This window comes from Tachyglossus aculeatus, chromosome 4 (assembly GCF_015852505.1).
Source record: "Tachyglossus aculeatus isolate mTacAcu1 chromosome 4, mTacAcu1.pri, whole genome shotgun sequence".
Lineage (NCBI taxonomy): Eukaryota > Metazoa > Chordata > Mammalia > Monotremata > Tachyglossidae > Tachyglossus > Tachyglossus aculeatus.
Genome location: NC_052069.1, coordinates 1969116 through 1988034, shown reverse-complemented (window position 1 = coordinate 1988034; position 18919 = coordinate 1969116). Strand labels below are relative to the sequence as shown.

The window sequence follows — 18919 nt, the reverse complement described above, 5'->3', positions numbered from 1 at the left end:
TGGAAAGGAATCATCATCATCGTCAATCGTATTTATTGAGGGCTTACTATGTGCAGAGCACTGTACTAAGCGCTTGAAAGGAATGATAGGAGGGAGATGGAGCGATAACTAGAAGGGTCCTAATGACTGGAGTCCTAATGACTCCAGGGCCGTGCTCTTATCCACTAGGCCTCACCACTTCTCTGTTTTGTTCTTTTTAATCCACCGGCGTGTTTTTGTTTCCAGAAGTAAATTCCCCCTCCTCTGCTTTTCCTCGGGTGGCTCCTGCCACCGCCTGTCTCTCGATGGCTGAGTAAACCCAGCTGTGAGGGAAATAATGATAATAATAATAATAATGGCATTTATTAAGCGCTTACTATGTGCCAAGCACTGTTCTAAGCGCTGGGGAGGTTACAAGGTGATCAGGTTGTCCCTCGTGGGGCTCACAGTCTTAGTCCCCATTTTACTGATGAGGTAACTGAGGCCCAGAGAAGTGAAGCGACTTGCCCAAAGTCACACAGCTGACAGTTGGAGGAGCAGGGATTTGAACCCATGACTTCTGACTCCAAAGCCCGGGCTCTTTCCACGGAGCCACTCCGCCTCTCCTGGCCTAGCGGATAAAGCCTGGGCCAGGAGGAGGAAGGACCTGCGTTCTAATCCTGACTCTGCCACTTGTCTGCTGTGTGACATAGTAAGCGCTTTTGCACATAGTAGGTGCTTAACAAATGCCATTATTATTATTATTATTATACTTTAAGCTCCTTGAGGGCAGGAGTGTATCTCCTTACTTTTCTTGCTGAAATAGTATGGTGTTCCGCACTCAGTGCGAGAACAGTGATTGTCGCATAATAAGCACTTAAATGTGGCAATTATTGCAATAAGTGCTCAAGAAATACTATAGCTTGATCTTCAAAGGCAGCAAATTGCCAATAAATCCAGTTTGGTATTTGATTTGTCTGCTGTGTGACCTTGGGCAAGTCATTTCACTTCTCTGGGCCTCAGTTACCTCAACTGTAAAATGAGCATTAAGACTGTGAGCCCCCACGTGGGACAAGGACTGTGTCCAACCTCATTAGCTTATATCTACCCTGGTGCTTAATAATAATAATAATAATAATAATGGTATTTGTTAAGCGCTTACTCTGTGCCAAGCACCGTTCTAAGCGCTGGGGTATATACAACATAGGTTGTCCCATGTGGGGCTCAGTCTTACTCTCCATTTTCCAGATGAGTTAATAATAATAATAATGATGGCATTTATTAAGCGCTTACTATGTGCAAAGCACTGTTCTAAGCACTGAGGAGGTTACAAGGTGATCAAGTTGCCCCACGGGGGGCTCACAGTCTTCACCCCCCTTTTATAGATGAGGTAACTGAGGCACAGAGAAGTTAAGTGACTTGCCCAAAGTCACACAGCTGACAATTGGCAGGGCTGGGGTTTGAAATGCATTCATTCAATTGTATTTATTGAGCGCTTGCTGTGTGCAAAGCACTGTACTAAGCGCTTGGGAAGTGTAAGTCGGCAACATATAGAGACGGTCTCTACCTGACGATGGGCTCCTATATGAGGTTCACAATCTAAGAGCATGAGAAAGTTTAATTTACAGAACACACACAGGCAAGACAACTGTCATGAATTTTCATTTATTCATTCATTCATTCAATCGTATTTATTGAGTGCTTACTGTGTGCAGAGCACTGTACTAAGCGCTTGGGAAGTCCAAGTTGGCAACATAGAGAGACGGTCCCTACCCAACAGTGGGCTCATAGTCTAGAAGGGGGAGACAGAGAACAAAACAAAACATATTAACAAAGTCAAATAAATAGAATAAATACGTACAAATGAACAAATAAATAGAGTAGCAAACAAAACATATTAACCAAATAAAATAAATAGAATAAATATGTACAAATATAATAAATAAATATACTGATAAATACATACAAACATATATACATATATACAGGTGCTGTGGGAGGGGAAGGAGGTAAGGTGGGGGGGACGGAGAGGGGGAGGAGGGGGAGAGGAAGGAGGGGGCTCAGTCTGGGAAGGCCTCCTGAATTTCAAAATCATTCCCAACCCAAATGCGATGATTCAGTCGTATTTATTGAGCGCTTACTGTGCAGAGCACTGTGCTAAGCGCTTGGGAAGCGCAAGTCGGCAACATAGAGAGACGGTCCCTACCGTCCCTACCTATATGAGAAGCAGCGTGGCCCAGTGGAAAAGGGCATGGGCTTTGGAGCCAGAGGTCATGGGTTCGAATCCCAGCTCTGCCACATGTCTGCTGTGTGGGCAAGTCACTTCACTTCTCGGAGCCTCAGTTCCCTCATCTGTAAAATGGGGATGAAGACTGTGAGCCCCACGTGGGACAACCTGATCACCTTGTATCCGCCCCCCCCAGTGCTTAGAACAGTGCTTTGCACAGAGTAAGTGCTTAACAAATGCCATTATTATTATTATTATTGCTGTGTATTATTATTATTATTGCCCCTCCGCCAAGCTCGCTCTCTTCCTCCCTTCAAGGCCCTGCTGAGAGCTCACCTCCTCCAGGAGGCCTTCCCACACTGAGCCCCTTCCTTCTTCTCCCCCTCGCCCCCCCTCTCCATCCCCCCATCTTACCTCCTTCCCTTCCCCACAGCACCTGTATATATGTATATATGGTTGTACATATTTATTACTCTATTTATTTATTTATTTATTTATTTTACTTGTACATTTCTATCCTATTTATTTTATTTTGTTGGTATGTTTGGTTCTGTTCTCTGTCTCCCCCTTTTAGACTGTGAGCCCACTGTTGGGTAGGGACTGTCTCTATGTGTTGCCAATTTGTACTTCCCAAGTGCTTAGTATAGTGCTCTGCACATAGTAAGCGCTCAATAAATACAATTGATTGATTGATTGATTATTATTATTATTATTATTATTACCCAACGACAGGCTCACAGTCTAGAATGTCTGTCGCTCAGAGGCTGATATCCCAGTAAACTGAGCAGGCCGAAGAAAGCACAGGACAGCATTCAAACATCGCCAAAGTCAACATCCCGAGGGTGGGCAAGAGGGGGGGAAGGAAGGATTATGAGATTGTTACAATGTGCCTATTCCGCCTCCCGGAGCATTTCAAACTTCCTGGAACTATGCCACAGGAAAGGCATGGTACATTCATTCAATCCTATTTATTGAGCGCTTACTGTGTGCAGAGCACTGGACTAAGCGCTTGGGAAGTACAAGTTGGCAACATATAGAGATCTGTTTCTTCACTCCCCCGAGCACACTGTTCATTACTCAAGATAATAACAATAATAATAATGGCATTTATTAAGCGCTTCCTATGTGCAAAGTACTGTTCTAAGCGCTGGGGAGGTTACAAGGTGATCAGGTTGCCCCACCGGGGGCTCACAGTCTTAATCCCCATTTTCCAGATGAGGTAACAGAGGCCCAGAGAAGTGAAGTGACTTGCCCAAAGTCACCCAGCTGACAATTGGCAGAGTCGGGATTTGAACCCATGACCTCTGACTCCAAAGCCCAGGCTCTTTCCACTGAGCCACGCTGCTTCTCTAGATAAAATAGTCTTCTAGACTGTGAGCCCACTGTTGGGTAGGGACCGTCTTTATAGGTTGCCAACTTGTACTTCCCAAGCACTTAGTACAGTGCTCTGCACACAGTAAGCACTCAATAAATACGATTGAATGAATGAATGAATGAAAATTCATGACAGTTGTCTTGCCTGTGTGTGTTCTGTAAATTAAACTTTCTCATGCTCTTAGATTGTGAACCTCATATAGGAGCCCGTCGTTGGGTAGGGACCGTCGCTATATGTTGCCGACTTGCACTTCCCAAGCGATTAGTACAGTGCTCTGCACACAGTAAGCGCTCAGTAAATACGACTGAATGAATCCATTTGGGTTGTGAATGATTTTGAAATTCATGACGATTGTCTTGCCTGTGTGTGTTCTGTAAATTAAACTTTCTCATGCTCTTAGATTGAGAACCTCATATAGGAGCCCGTTGTTGGGTAGGGACCGTCTCTATATGTTGCCAGCTTGTACTTCCCAAGCGCTTAGTACAGTGCTGTGCACACAGTAAGCGCTCAATAAATATGATTGATTGATAAAATACTTTAAATAAGTATTTAAATAGATAAAGATAAAATGCTTTCTTGGCTGCCTAGGATATGCCACCTTAGGAGCTTTGTTGGTTTTTTAAAAATGATATTTTCTAAGTGCTTACTGTGTGCCAGGAACTGTGCTAAGCGCTGGGGTAGATACAAACTAATCAGGTGTAACATGGTTCATCTCCTATCAGGGACTCGCAGTCTTAAGCCCCATTCTCCAAGTATTTGAGGCACAGAGAGGTGAAATTACTTGCCCGAGGGCACACAGCAGACAGGTGGCAGATCTAGGGTTAGAAGCCAAGTCCTGATGAGAAGCAGCTTGGCATAATAATAATAATAATAATAATAATAATAATAATAATAATAGCATTTATTAAGCACTTACTATGTGCAAAGCACTGTTCTAAGCGCTGGGGAGGTTACAAGGTGATCAGGTTGTCCCACGGGGGGCTCACAGTCTTCATCCCCATTTTCCAGATGAGGTAACTGAAGCCCGGAGAAGTGAAGTGACTTGTCTAAGGTCTCTGTGCCTCAAGTACCTGGAGAATCATGTGGCTCAGCGGAAAGAGCCCAGGTTTGGGAGTCAGAGGTCGTGGGTTCTAATCCCGACTCTGCCACTTATCAGCCGTGTGACTTTGGGCAAGTCACTTCACTTCTCTGGGCCTCAGTTACCTCATCTGGAAAACGGGGAAAATAATAATGATGGCATTAATTAAGCACTTATTATGTGCAAAGCACTGTTCTAAGCGCTGGGGAGGTTACAAGGTGATCAAGTTGTCCCACGAGGTGGGGGCTCACAGTCTTAATCCCCATTTTACAGATGAGGTAACTGAGGCCCAGAGAAGTGAAGTAACTTGCCCAAAGTCACACAGCTGACAAGTGGCTGAGCTGGGATAAAGACTGTGAGCCCCAAGTGGGACAACCTGATCACCTTGTATCTACCCCAGCGCATAGAACAGTGCTTTGCACATAGTAAGCACTTAACAAATATCATCATTATGATTATCACTCTCCCAATACTGCATTGCCACCACCCCACAGATCACCTGGAGGAATGTCGATCGATCGATCGATCGTATTTATTGGGTGCTTACCGTGTATAGAGCACTGTACTATGCGCTTGGGAGTGTACAAAGTAGCAGAGTTGGTAGACACATGGAGATAGGGAAGCAGCATGGCCTAGTGTATATATGTATATATGTTTCTATCAATCAATCAATCATTCGTATTTATTGAGCGCTTATTGTGTGCAGAGCACTGTACTAAGCGCTTGTATGTATTTATTACTCTATTTATTTTACTTGTACATATTTATTCTATTCATTTTATTTTGTTAATATGTTTTGTTTTGTTGTCTGTGTCCCCCTTCTAGACTGTGAGCCTGCTGTTGGGTAGGGACCGTCTCTGTACGTTGCCAACTTGTACTTCCCAAGTGCTTAGTACAGTGCTCTGCACACAGTAAGCGCTCAATAAATACGATTGAATGAATAAATAGTGGAAAGATCCCCAGCCTGGGAGTCAGAGGACCTGGGTTCTGATCCTGGCGCCGCCCCCGTCTTCTGTGTGACCTTGGGTAAGTCACTTCTCTGTTCCCCCTTCTGCGAACTGGGGATTCAGTACTGGCGCTCCCTCCTACTTAAACTCTGAGCCTCATGTGGGACTTTGTTTGTGCCCAGCACTTAACAAATATCACAATTATTAATTATTATGGATCTCAATTAGGCCTCCTTATCTCTCCAGGAAATCCAGAACCTGTCAGCATTCCTCAGATCCCAGGTTTTGGGAATGCCATGCAGGTCAAATGAACGGTTTGTTCCCACCCACCGACACTAGTTCAGTTTACCTCTGTTTTTCTCTCGGAGCCTAATTAATAATAATAATAGTAATAATGGCATTTATTAAGCGCTTACTATGTACAAAGCACTGTTCTAAGCGCTGGGGAGGTTACAAGGTGATCAGGTTGTCCCACGGGGGGCTCACCGTTTTAATCCCCATTTTACAGATGAGGGAACTGAGGCACAGAGATGTGAAGTGACTTGCCCAAAGTCACACAACTGACAGTTGGCGGAGCCGGGATTACCCACGACCTCTGACTGTTCCCCTGTGGGACAACCTGATCACGTTGTAGCCGCCCAGTGCTTAGAACAGTGCTTTGTGCATAGTAAGTGCTTGATAAATGCCATCAAAAAAAGAGATGGAGGAGGAGGCAGAGGAGAAGGAGGAGGGGAAGGAAAACGAGGAGGAGCAGGAGGAGAGGGGCTGAAGGAGGAGGAGGAGGAAGAGAAGGAAGAGAAGAAGGAGGAGGAGGAGAAAAGGAGGAAGAAGAAGAGGAAGAGGCGAGGAAAGAGGAGGAGGATGAGCAGGAGGAGGGGGCTTAAGGAGGAGGAGGAGGAAGAAGAGAAGGAGGAGGAGGAAGAAGAGGAGGAGGAAGACAAGGAAGAGGAGGAGGAGCAGGAGGAGAGGGGCTGAAGGAGGAGGAAGAGAAGAAGGAGAGGGGCTGAAGGAGGAGGAGGAGGAAGAGAAGGAGGAGGAAGAGAAGGAAGAGGAGGAGGAGCATGAGGAAGAGAAGGAAGAGGAGGAGGAGCAGGAGGAAGAGAAGGAGGAGCAGCAGAAGGAAAAGGAGGAGGAGCAGGAGGAGAGGGGCTGAAGGAGGAGGAGGAGGAAAAGAAGGAAGAGAAGGAGGAGGAGGAGAAAAGGAGGAAGAGGAAGAGGCGAAGAAAGAGGAGGACAACGAGCAGGAGGAGAGGGGCTGAAGGAGGAGGAGGAAGAGAAGGAGGAGGAGGAAGAAGAGGAGGAGAAAGACAAGGAAGAGGAGGAGAAGCAGGAGGAGAGGGGCTGAAGAAGGAGGAGGAGGAAGAGAAGAAGGAGAGGGGCTGAAGGAGGAGGAGGAGGAAGAGGAGGAGGAGCAGGAGGAAGAGAAGGAAGAGGAGGAGAAGGAAGAGAAGGAGGAGCAGGAGGAGAGGGGCTGAAGAAGGAGGAGGAAAAGAAGGAAGAGAAGGAGGAGGAGGAGAAAAGGAGGAAGAGGAAGAGGCGAAGAAAGAGGAGGACGACGAGCAGGAGGAGAGGGGCTGAAGGAGGAGGAGGAAGAGAAGGAGGAAGAAGAGGAGAAAGAGGAAGAAGAGAAGGAAGAGGAGGAGCAGCAGGAGAGGGGCTGCAGGAGGAGGAAGACAAGGAAGAGGAGGAGAAGGAGGAGGAGAAAAGGAGGAGAAGGAGGAGGAGGAGAGGAAGCGGGCAGAAGGCGGGGCCTGGGACTGCCGCCCAGAGCGACGGGTTGGGCCCGTGCGGTGCGGTGCGGTGTTGTGCGGTGCGCTGCGGTCCGCGCAGGTAAGGAGAGGGGCCCAGGGGCCCGGGGGCTCCGGCCCCCGCCCCCCGCCTCCTGCCCGGCCCGGCCCGGCCCGGCCGCCATTCCGGCCCCTCCTCAGCCCCTCCTCGGCCCCCCGGCCTCCCGGCCTCTCAGCAAGGCCCACCCTCACCCCTCCCCTGTCCTCAGCCCCAGACATTTCCTTCATCCCTCCTCACCCTCACCCTCACCCCCAGTCCCCCGAATCCAGCCACCCTCCAGCCCTCAGCCCCCGCATTGCCTTCAATCCCACCCCCCCTCAGGCCTCAGCCCCCCATTACCCCCAGTCCCACCATCCCCCCACCTTCAGGCCTCAGCCCCCCATTCCCCTCAATGTCACCATCTCCCCCCCTTCAGGCCTCAGCCCCCCCATTCCCCTCAATCCCTCCATCCCCCCCTTCAGGCCTCAGCCCCCCATTTCCCTCAATCCCACTCCCCTCAGCCCCCCATTCCCCTCAGTCCTCCACCCCCTGCCCTTAGGCCCCAGCCCCCCATTCCCCTCAATCCCACCCCCTTCAGACCTCAGCCCCCCATTCCCCTTAATCCCGCCACCCCCCTGCCTCTAGGCTCCAGCCCCCCCATTCCCCTCAATCCCACCCCCCTTCAGACCTCAGCCCCCCATTCCCCTCAATCCCGCCACCCCCCCTGCCTCCAGCCCTCAGCCCCCCATTCCTTCCAATCCCACCCCCTTTCAGGCCTCAGCCCCCCATTCCCCTCAATCCCACCATCCCCCTACCTTCAGGCCTCAGCCCCCCATTTCCCTCAATCCCATCCCTCCTCAGCCCCCCCCCATTCTCCTCAATCCCTCCATCGCCCTGTCTCCAGCCCTCAGCCCCCCATTCCCTTCAATCCCCCCCATCCCCCTGCCTCCAGGCCCCAGCCCCCCATTCCCCTCAATCCCACCCCCCTTCAGCCCTCAGCCCCCCATTCCCCTCAATCCCGCCACCCCCCTGCCTCCAGCCCTCAGCCCCCCATTCTCTTCAATCCCACCTCCCTTCAGGCCTCAGCCCCCCATTTCCCTCAATCCCACCCCCCCGCCTCCAGCCCTCAGCCCCCCATTCTCTTCAATCCCACCTCCCTTCAGGCCTCAGCCCCCCATTTCCCTCAATCCCACCCCCCCGCCTCCAGCCCTCAGCCCCCCATTCCCCTCAATCCCACCCCCTTCAGCCCTCAGCCCCCCATTCCCCTCAATCTCGCCATCCCCCTGCCTCCAGCCCTCAGCTCCCCATTCCCCTCAGTCCCACCCCCCTCAATCAATCAATCAATCAACCAGCCAATCAATAGTATTTATTGAGTGCTTACTGTGTGCAGAGCACTGTACTAAGCGCTTGGGAAGTACAAGTTGGCAACATATAGAGACAGTCCCTACCCAACAGTGGACTCACAGTCTAGAAGGGGGAGACAGAGAACAAAACCAAACATATTAACAAAATAAAATAAATAGAATAGATATGTACAAGTAAAATAAATAGAGTAATATATATGTACAAACATATATACAGGACATATATACAGGCCCTCAGGCCTCAGCCCCTCATTTCCCTCAGTCCCCCCACCCCCCGTCTCCAGGCCTCAGCCCCCCATTCCCTTTAATCCCGCCACCCCCCCACCTCCAGGCCCCAACCCCCGTTTCCACCCCCCTGCCTCCAATCGATCAATCAATCAATCGTATTTATTGAGCACTTACTGTGTGCAGAGCACTGGACTAAGCGCTTGAGAAGTACCAGGCCTCAGCCCCCCATTCCCCTCAATCCCACCCCACTTCAGACCTCAGCCCCCTATTCCCCACAATCCCCCCGCCACCTCCAGCCCTCAGCCCCCCATTCCCCTCAATCCCGCCATCCCCTGCCTCCAGCCCTCAGCCCCTCATTTCCCTCTTAATAATGCCTTAATAATGCTTAATAATGCTTAATAAATGCCATTATTATTATTATTATTATTATCATTATTATTACTTCACTTCTCTGGGCCTCAGTGACCTCATCTGTACAATGGGGATTAAGACTGTGAGCCCCCCATGGGACAACCTGATAACCTTGTAACTTCCCCAGTGCTTAGAACAGTGCTTTGCACATAGTAAGCGCTTAATAAATGCCATTATTATTATTATTATTATTATTATTATTATTATTACTTCACTTCTCTGGGCCTCAGTGACCTCATCTGTACAATGGGGATTAAGACTGTGAGCTCCCCCCATGGGACAATTTGATCACCTTGTAACCTCCCCAGCACTTAGAACAGTGCTTTGCACATAGCTTATAAGAGCTTAATAAATGCCATCATCATTATTATTATTACTGCTTCACTTGTCCGGGCCTCAGTGACCTCATCTGTAAAATGGAGATTAAGATTGTGAGCCCCCCGTGGGACAACCTGATCACCTTGTAACCTCCCCAGTGCTTAGAATAGTGCTTTGCACATAGTAAGCGCTTAATAAATGCCATCATTATTATTATTATTATTACTTCACTTCTCCGGGCCTCAGTGACCTCATCTGTACAATGGGGATTAAGATTGTGAGCCCCCCATGGGACAATTTAATCATCTTGTAACCTCCCCAATGCTTAGAACAGTGCTTTGCACATAGTAAATGCTTAATAAATGCCATCATTATTATTACTATTACTACTTCACTTCTCCAGGCCTCAGTGACCTCATCTGTACAATGGGGATTAAGATTGTGAGCCCCCTGTGGGACAATTTAATCACCTGGTAACCTCCCCAATGCTTAGAACAGTGCTTTGCACATAGTAAATGCTTAATAAATGCCATCATTATTATTACTATTACTACTTCACTTCTCCGGGCCTCAGTGACCTCATCTGTAAAATGGGGATTAAGACTGTGAGCCCCCCGTGGGACAGTTTGTTCACCTTGTAACCTCCCCATTGCTTAGAACAGTGCTTTGCACATAGTAAGCGCTAAATAAATGTCATTATCATTATTATTATCAATTATTACCCCACCCCACCTCCACCTTTAGGCCTCCAGCCCTACTCAGGTGCCAGCAGCCCCCGCTCCCTCAATCAATCAATCAATCGTATTTATTGAGCACTTACTGTGTGCAGAGCACTGTACTAAGCGCTTGGGAAGCACAAGTTGGCAACACATGGAGACGGTCCCTACCCAACTGTCCCCCATATCCGTCAACTCCTCCTTCATGGTCCCCCCTGCACCCCCAATCAATCAATCAATCAATCAATCGTATTTATTGAGCGCTTACTGTGTGCAGAGCACTGGACTAAGCGCTTGGGAAGTACAAGTTGGCAACAAATCCTCTCTGTCCCCCTCGGTCCCCTTGCGAGAGTTGTCCATTCCCTCCAGAATCATCCCGAGCTGTCTTCCCAAGGGAAAGAAACCATGTTGAAGTGAAGAGTAGGAAGAGGAAAAACGCATTCCGGGCGGCTTCCGAAATCCTGCCTCTCGGCCCGTTTCTCATCAAGAAAGGAGTGTATTTTTCGTAAAAAGACGGAGAGCTAGGTTGGAACTGGACCAACAAAGGGGCATGTAATAATCATCATCATCATCATCATCAATTGTATTTATTGAGCGCTTACTATGTGCAGAGCACTGTACTAAGCGCTTGGGAAGTACGAATTGGCAACATATAGAGACAATAATAATAATAATTGTGGTATTTAAGTGCTTACTCTGTGCCAGGCACTGTACTAAGCACTGGGGTAGATACCGACTGAGCCCCCCTTTTTCCTCTCCTCCTCCCCATCCCTATTTATTTTATTTTGTTAGTATGTTTGGTTTTGTTGTCTGTCTCCCCCTTTTAGACTGTGAGCCCACTGTTGGGTAGGGACTGTCTCTCTATGTTGCCAACTTGGACTTCCCAAGCGCTTAGTACAGTGCTCTGCACACAGTAAGCGCTCAATAAATATGATTGATTGATTGATTCATTCACTCAATCGTATTTATTGAGCGCTTACTGTGCCGAGTGCTGTACTAATCAATCAGTCGTATTTATTGAGCGCTTGCTGTGTGCAGAGTGCTGTACTAAGCGCTTGGGAAGTCCAAGTGGGCAACATATAGAGACGGTCCCTACCCGACAACGGGCTCACAGTCTAGAAGGGGGAGACAGACAACAAAACAAAACACGTAGACGGGTGTCAAGTCGTCAGAACAAATATAATTATTCATTCATTCATTCAATCGTATTTATTGAGCGCTTACTGTGTGCAGAGCGCTGTACTAAGCGCTTGGGAAGTACAAGTTGGCAACATATAGAGACGGTCCCTACCCAACAGTGGTCTCACAGTCTAGAAGGGGGAGACAGACAACAAAACAAAACACGTAGACGGGTGTCAAGTCGTCAGAACAAATAGAATTCTTCAGTCATTCATTCAGTCGTATTTATTGAGCGCTTACTGTGTGCAGAGCGCTGTACTAAGCGCTTGGGAAGTATAAGTTGGCAACAGAGACGGTCCCTACCCAACAGGGGGCTCACAGTCTAGAAGGGGGAGGCAGAGAACAAAACAAAACATATTAACAAAATAAAATAAATAGAATAAATATGCACAAATAAAATAGAGTAATAAATATTAAGAGCTTACTATGAGCCAAGCACTACAGTGGATCCAAGCAAATCACGTTGGACACGGGCTGTCATTCATTCAATCGTATTTATTGAGCGCTTAATTAAAGCTAGCCGCACATCATTAACAAAATAAATGGGATAGTAAATATGTACAAGTCAAATAAATAGAGTAATGAATCTGTGAGCGCTTACTATGTGCAGAGCACTGGACTAAGCGCTTGGGAAGTCCAAGTTGGCAACATGTGGAGACAGTCCCTACCCAACATCATCATCAATTGTATTTATTGAGCACTTATTGTGTGCAGAGCACTGTACTAAGCGCTTGGGAAGTACAAATTGGCAACATATAGAGACAGTCCCTACCCAACAGTGGGCTCACAGTCTAAAAGCGGGAGACGGACAACAAAACAAAACATATTAACAATATAAAATAATTAGAATAAATAAACGGGCTCACAGTCTAGAAGGGGGAGACAGACGACAAAACAAGTAGACAGGCGTCAATACAAGAGGTGCTCAATAAATACAACTAATTGATATTTTTTATGGTATTCGTTAAGTGCTTACTATGCACCAGACACTGTACTAAGCGCTGGGGTAGATACAAGCTAATCAGTCGGGATCCAGTTGCTTGGCACATGGTGAGCGCTTAATAAATATCACAATTAATAATAGTAATAATAAGAATAACTAGGGCATTTGTTAAGCACTTACCATGTGCTAAGCACTGTTGTAAGCGCTGGGGTGGATACAAGTTAGGTTGGGCATAATCCCTGTCCCACGTGAGGCTCACAGTCTTAATCCCCATTTTATAGATGAGGTCACTGAGGCCCAGAGAATAATAATAATAATAATAATAATAATAATAATAATAATAATCACATTTATTAATCATGTATCTATTCTATTTATTTTATTTTGTTAGTATGTTTGGTTTTGTTCTCTGTCTCCCCCTTTTAGACTGTGAGCCCACTGTTGGGTAGGGACTGTCTCTATATGTTGCCAATTTGTACTTCCCAAGCGCTTAGTACAGTGCTCTGCACATAGTAAGCGCTCAATAAATATGATTGATGATGATTTATTAAGCGCTTACTATGTGCAGAGCACTGTTCTAAGCGCTGGGGGGATACAAGGTGATCAAGTTGTCCCACGTGGGGCTCACAGTCTTTATCCCCATTTTACAGATGAGGGAACTGAGGCCCAGAGAAGTGAAGTGACTTACCCAAGGTCACACAGCAGACATGTGGCGGAGTCGGGATTCGAACCCATGACCTCTGACTCCAAAGCCCGGGCTCTTTCCACTGAGCCACGCTGCTTCTATAGCCACGCTGCTTCTATGTAATAGAATAATAATAATAATAATAATAATAACAATAATAATAATAATAATAACAACAACATCAACAACAATAATTAATGGTGTTTGTAAAGCACTTACTATGTGCCAGGCATTGTTTTAAGCGCTGAGGTGGATATAAGCAAATCGGATTGCACGTTTCTGTTCCACCTGGGGCTTACAGTGGTCATTTATTCATTCATATGTATTTATTGGTCGCTTACTATGTGCAGAGCACTGTACTAAGCGCTTGGAAAGTACGGTACTTTCACAACAGAATTACAGTCTAGAGCTGCGGTGAAGTGACTTGCCCAAGATCTACAGTAGAGAAGCAGCGTGGCTCAGTGGAAAGGGCACGAGCTTCGGAGTCAGAGGTCATGGGTTCAAATCCCGGCTCCACCACTTGTCAGCTGGGTGACTTTGGGCGAGTCACTTCACTTCTCTGGGCCTCGGTTCCCTCATCTGGAAAATGGGGATGAAGACTTTGAGCCCCCCGTGGGGCAACCTGATCAGCTTGTAACCTCCCCAGCGCTTAGAACAGTGCTTTGCACATAGTAAGTGCTTAATAAATGCCATCATTACGGTAGTGAAGTGACTTCCCCAAGACCACGCAGCAGACCCGTGACGGAGCCGGGGTTCGAACCCATGACCACGATAATTATTATAGTTATTATGATGATAAATGATGGGAAGCAGCGTGGCTCAGTGGACAGAGCCTGGGTTTTGGAGTCAGAGGTCATAGGTTCAAATCCCGGCTCCGCCACTTGTCAGCTGTGTGACTTTGGGCAAGTCACTTCACTTCTCTGGGCCTCAGTTCCCTCATCTGGAAAATGGGGATTAAGACTGTGAGCCCCACATGGGACAGCCTGATTACCTTATATGTACCCCAGCGCTTAGAACAGTGCTTTGTACATAGTAAGCGCTTAACAAATACCATCAGTATTATTATTATTATTGTCAGCTGTGTGACTTTGGACAAGTCAGGTCACTTCACTTCTCTGGGCCTCAGTTCCCTCATCTGGAAAATGGGGATTAAGACTGTGAGCCCCACATGGGACAGCCTGATTACCTTGTATCTACCCCAGCGCTTAGAACAGTGCTTTGTACATAGTAAGCGCTTAACAAATACCATCAGTATTATTATTATTGTCAGCTGTGTGACTTTGGGCAAGTCACGTCACTTCACTTCTCTGGGCCTCAGTTCCCTCATCTGTAAAATGGGGATGAAGACTGTGAACCCCACATGGGACAACCTGATTACCTTGTATCTACCCCAGCGCTTAGAACAGTGCTTGGCACATAGTAAGCGCTTAACAAATACCATTATTATTATTATTATTGTCAGCTGTGTGACTTTGGGCAAGTCACTTCACTTCTCTGGGCCTCAGTTCCCTCATCTGTAAAATGGGGATGAAGACTGTGAGCCCCCCATGGGACAACCTGATTACCTTGTATCTACCCCAGCGCTTAGAACAGTGCTTGGCGCATAGTAAGCGCTTAATACCAACATTTTTTTTTATGATAAAGGAATCGCCCCCGCCTGCCCAGCCCTCAGAGGACTGACCATCTTGTCTGGCCAACAACCCTCACCCAAGCGCTCCGGTTTGTAATAATAATAATAATAATAATAATGGCATTTATTAAGCACTTACTATGTGCCAAGCACAGTTCTAAGTGCTGGGGAGGTTACAAGGCTGTCCCACGGGGAGCTCACAGTCTTCATCCCCATTTTCCAGATGAGGGAACTGAGGCCCAGAGAATGAATCAATCAATCAATTGTATTTATTGAGCACTTACTGTGTGCAGAGCACTGTACTAAGCGCTTGGGAAGTACAAGTTGGCAACATGACAGAGAAGTGAAGTGACTTGCCCAAAGTCGCACAGCTGACAGTTGGCAGAGTCGGGATTTGAACCCATGACCTCTGACTCTTTCCACTGAGCCACGCTGCTTCTAAGTAGGTTTGTCTAAGTAAGGTTTGTCAATCAGTCAATCAATCAATCGTATTTATTGAGCGCTTACTGTGTGCAGAGCACTGTTTGTAGACTGTGAGCCCACTGTTGGGTAGGGACCGTCTCTCTATGTTGCCAACTTGTACTTCCCAAGCACTTAGTATATATAGTATATATATAGTATATACTGTATATATGTATATATATGTGTATATCTGTATGTATATATAGTATATACTGTATAGTATATACTGTATATGTGTATATATATGTGTATCTGTATATATGTATATATGTTTGTACATATTTATTACTCTATTTATTTATTTATTTTACTTGTACATATCTATTCTATTTATTTTATTTTGTTAGTATGTTTGGTTTTGTTCTCTGTCTCCCCCTTCTAGACTATGAGCCCACTGTTGGGTAGGGACTGTCTCTATATGTTGCCAACTTGTACTTCCCAAGCGCTTAGTCCAGTGCTCTGCACGCAGTAAGCGCTCAATAAATGCGATTGATTGATTGATTAGTACAGTGCTCTGCACATAGTAAGCGCTCAATAAATATGATTGATTGATTGATTGGACTAAGCGCTTGGGAAGTACAAGTTGTCCCTCGCTGGAGGTAGAGGAGGCCCTTTGGGAAGAGAAGCAGCGTGGCTCAGTAGAAAGAGCCCGGGCTTTGGAGTCAGAGGTCATGGGTTCAAATCCTGCCTCCGCCAATTGTCAGCTGGGTGACTTTGGGCAAGTCACTTGACTTCTCTGGGCCTCAGTTGCCTCATCTGTCAAATGGGGATGAAGACTGTGAGCCACCCGTGGGACAACCTGATCACATTGTAACCTCCCCAGCGCTTAGAACAGTGCTTTGCACATAGTAAGCGCTTAATAAATGCCATCATTATTATTATTATTGCCAACTTGTACCTCCCAAGCGCTTAGTACTTTGTACATATGTATAACTCTATTTATTTATTTATTTTACTTGTACATATCTATTCTATTTTATTTTGTTAATATGCTTGGTTTTGTTGTCTGCCTCCCCCTTCTAGACTGTGAGCCCACTGTTGGGTAGGGACTGTCTCTAGATGTTGCCAACTTGTACTTCCCAAGCGCTTAGTACAGTGCTGTGCACATAGTAAGCGCTTAATAAATGCCATCATTATTATTATTATTGCCAAATTGTACCTCCCAAGTGCTTAGTACTTTGTACATATTTATTACTCTATTTATTTATTTATTTTACTTGTACATATCTGTTCTATTTTATTTTGTTAATGTTTGGTTTTATTCTCTGCCTCCCCCTTCTAGACTGTGAGCCTGCTGTTGGGTAGCGACCATCTTTAGATGTTGCCCACTTGGACTTCCGAAGCGCTTAGTACAGTGCTCTGCACACAGTAAGCGCTCAGTAAATATGATTGATTGATTGATTGTGTGCAGAGCATTGTTTCTAGACTGTGAACCCACTGTTGGGTAGGGACCATCTCTCTATGTTGCCAACTTGTACTTCCCAAGCGCGTAGTACAGTGCTCTGCACATAGTAAGTGCTCAATATATATGATTGATTGATTGATTAGTACAGTGCTCTGCACATAGTAAGCACTCAATAAATACGATTGATTGATTGATTGATTGGACTAAGCTCTTGGGAAGTACAAGTTGTCCCTCGCTGGAGGTAGAGGAGGCGCTTTGGGAAGAGAAGCAGCGTGGCTCGGTGGAAAGAGCCCGGGCTTTGAAGTCAGAGGTCATGGGTTCAAATCCTGGCTCCTCCAATTGTCAGCTGTGTGGACTTTGGGCAAGTCACTTTCCTTCTCTGGGGGCCTCAGTTGCCTCATCTGTTAAATGGGGATGAAGACTGCGAGCCCCCCTTGGGACAACCTGATCACCTTGTAACCTCCCCAGCGCTTAGAACAGTGCTTTGCACATCATCATCAATCGTATTTATTGAGCGCTTACTGTGTGCAGAGCACTGTACTAAGCGCTTAATAAATGCCATCATTATTATTATTATTATTATTATTTGGGACGGCCCCGGACGTCTGTGGTCTTGCAGGGCGGCCTGCGGCCACGAGCGCCGGAGGAAAAGAGGAAGTTGAAATGAGTCCGTTACATTTTCTCTCTTTCTCTCTCTCCCTCCCTGTCCTTCCGCCTCCATCCCCTTCCGCGATCCCCTCTTTCCCAATTCCCCCCCCCCCGTGCCAGGGGGATGCGCCCGCAGAGAAAGCAGCGGAGCCGGTAGTGGCTGTTGGCCGGAGAAGATGGCAGAAGGCGCCGGCCCTCAGCGGGCAGAGGAGCATGGCGGTCAGCGCCCGCCCGTCAGGAGCAGCAGCAGGCCGCGGGAGGAAGGCTCCCTCTCCTCCTCTTCCGGAGGGCGCCTCATCCCCGTCGTCTTCCTCGCCCTCCTCATCGACCTGCTGGGGTTCACCCTCATCCTGCCCCTGCTGCCGTCCATCCTCGACCACTTTGGCCAGTCCGACGTGAGTCAATCAGCTGATCAATCAATCAATCGTATTTATTGAGCGCTTACTGTGTGCAGAGCACTGTACTAAGCGCTTGGGAACATATAGAGACGGTCCCTACCCAACAGTGGGCCCGCCGCGTGCCGGGCCTGGGGTTGCCACAGCGGAGCGTGGGGGACTGGGGCCGGCTGGGCTGTGGGGATCTTCCTGCACCCCCAATCAATCGATCAATCAATCAATTGTATTTATTGAGCGCTTACTGTGTGCAGAGCACTGTACTACTGTGAGCCCACTGTTGGGTAGGGACTGTCTCTATATGTTGCCAACTTGTACTTCCCAAGCGCTTAGTACAGTGCTCTGCACACAGTAAGTGCTCAATAAATACGATTGATTGATTGGGAAGTACACGTCGGCAACATATAGAGACGGTCCCTACCCAACATTCATTCATTCAATCGTATTTATCAAGCGCTTCCTGTGTGTGGACACTGGACTAAGCGCTTGGGAAGTACAAGTCGGCAACGTATAGAGACGGTCCCTACCCAACATTCATTCATTCATTGTCGTATTTATTGAGTGTTTACTGTGTGCAGAGCACTGGACTGAGCGCTTGGGAAGTACAAGTCGGCGACCTATAGAGACGGTCCCTACCCAACATTCATTCATTCATTCAATCGTATTTATTGAGCGCTTAATGTGTGCAGAGCACTGGACTAAGCGCTTGGGAAGTACAAGTTGGCGACATATAGAGACGGTCCCTACCCAACATTCATTCATTCATTCAGTTGTATTTATTGAGCGCTTACTGTGTGCAGAGCACTGTACTAAGCGCTTAGGAAGTACAAGTTGGCAACATATAGAGGGTAGGGACAGTCTCTATATGTCGCCAACTTGTACTTCCCAATCGCTTAGTACAGTGCTCTGCACACAGTAAGTGCTCAAAAAATACAATTGATTGATTGATATAGAGACGGTCCCCACCCAACAGCGGGCTCACAGGCTAGAAGGGGGAGACAGACAACAAAACAAAACATATTAACAAAATACAATAAGTAGAATAAATATGTACCGGTAAAATAAATCAATAAATAGAGTAATAAATCCGTACAAACATATATCCAGGTGCTGTGGGGAAGGGAACTAGGCAAGGCGAGGGGGAGGAGGGGGAGAGGAAGGAGGGGGCTCAGTCTGTTTTTTTTTT

General features: G+C 47.1%; 1 protein-coding gene across 2 annotated transcripts in view; it reads left to right on the top strand.

The window, feature by feature from the left end:
- Nucleotides 1-7329: 7329 nt before the first annotated feature.
- The window catches only part of MFSD10 (major facilitator superfamily domain containing 10), a 56659-nt gene continuing 45069 nt past the window's right edge, over nucleotides 7330-18919 (top strand). For both annotated transcript variants that reach the window (XM_038745271.1, XM_038745270.1), the window contains exons 1-2: nucleotides 7330-7415; nucleotides 17462-17736. In XM_038745271.1, coding sequence (XP_038601199.1) covers nucleotides 17518-17736 — 219 coding nt within the window. In that variant the 5' untranslated portion in view covers nucleotides 7330-7415; nucleotides 17462-17517. The remainder of the gene's footprint in view (nucleotides 7416-17461; nucleotides 17737-18919) is intronic.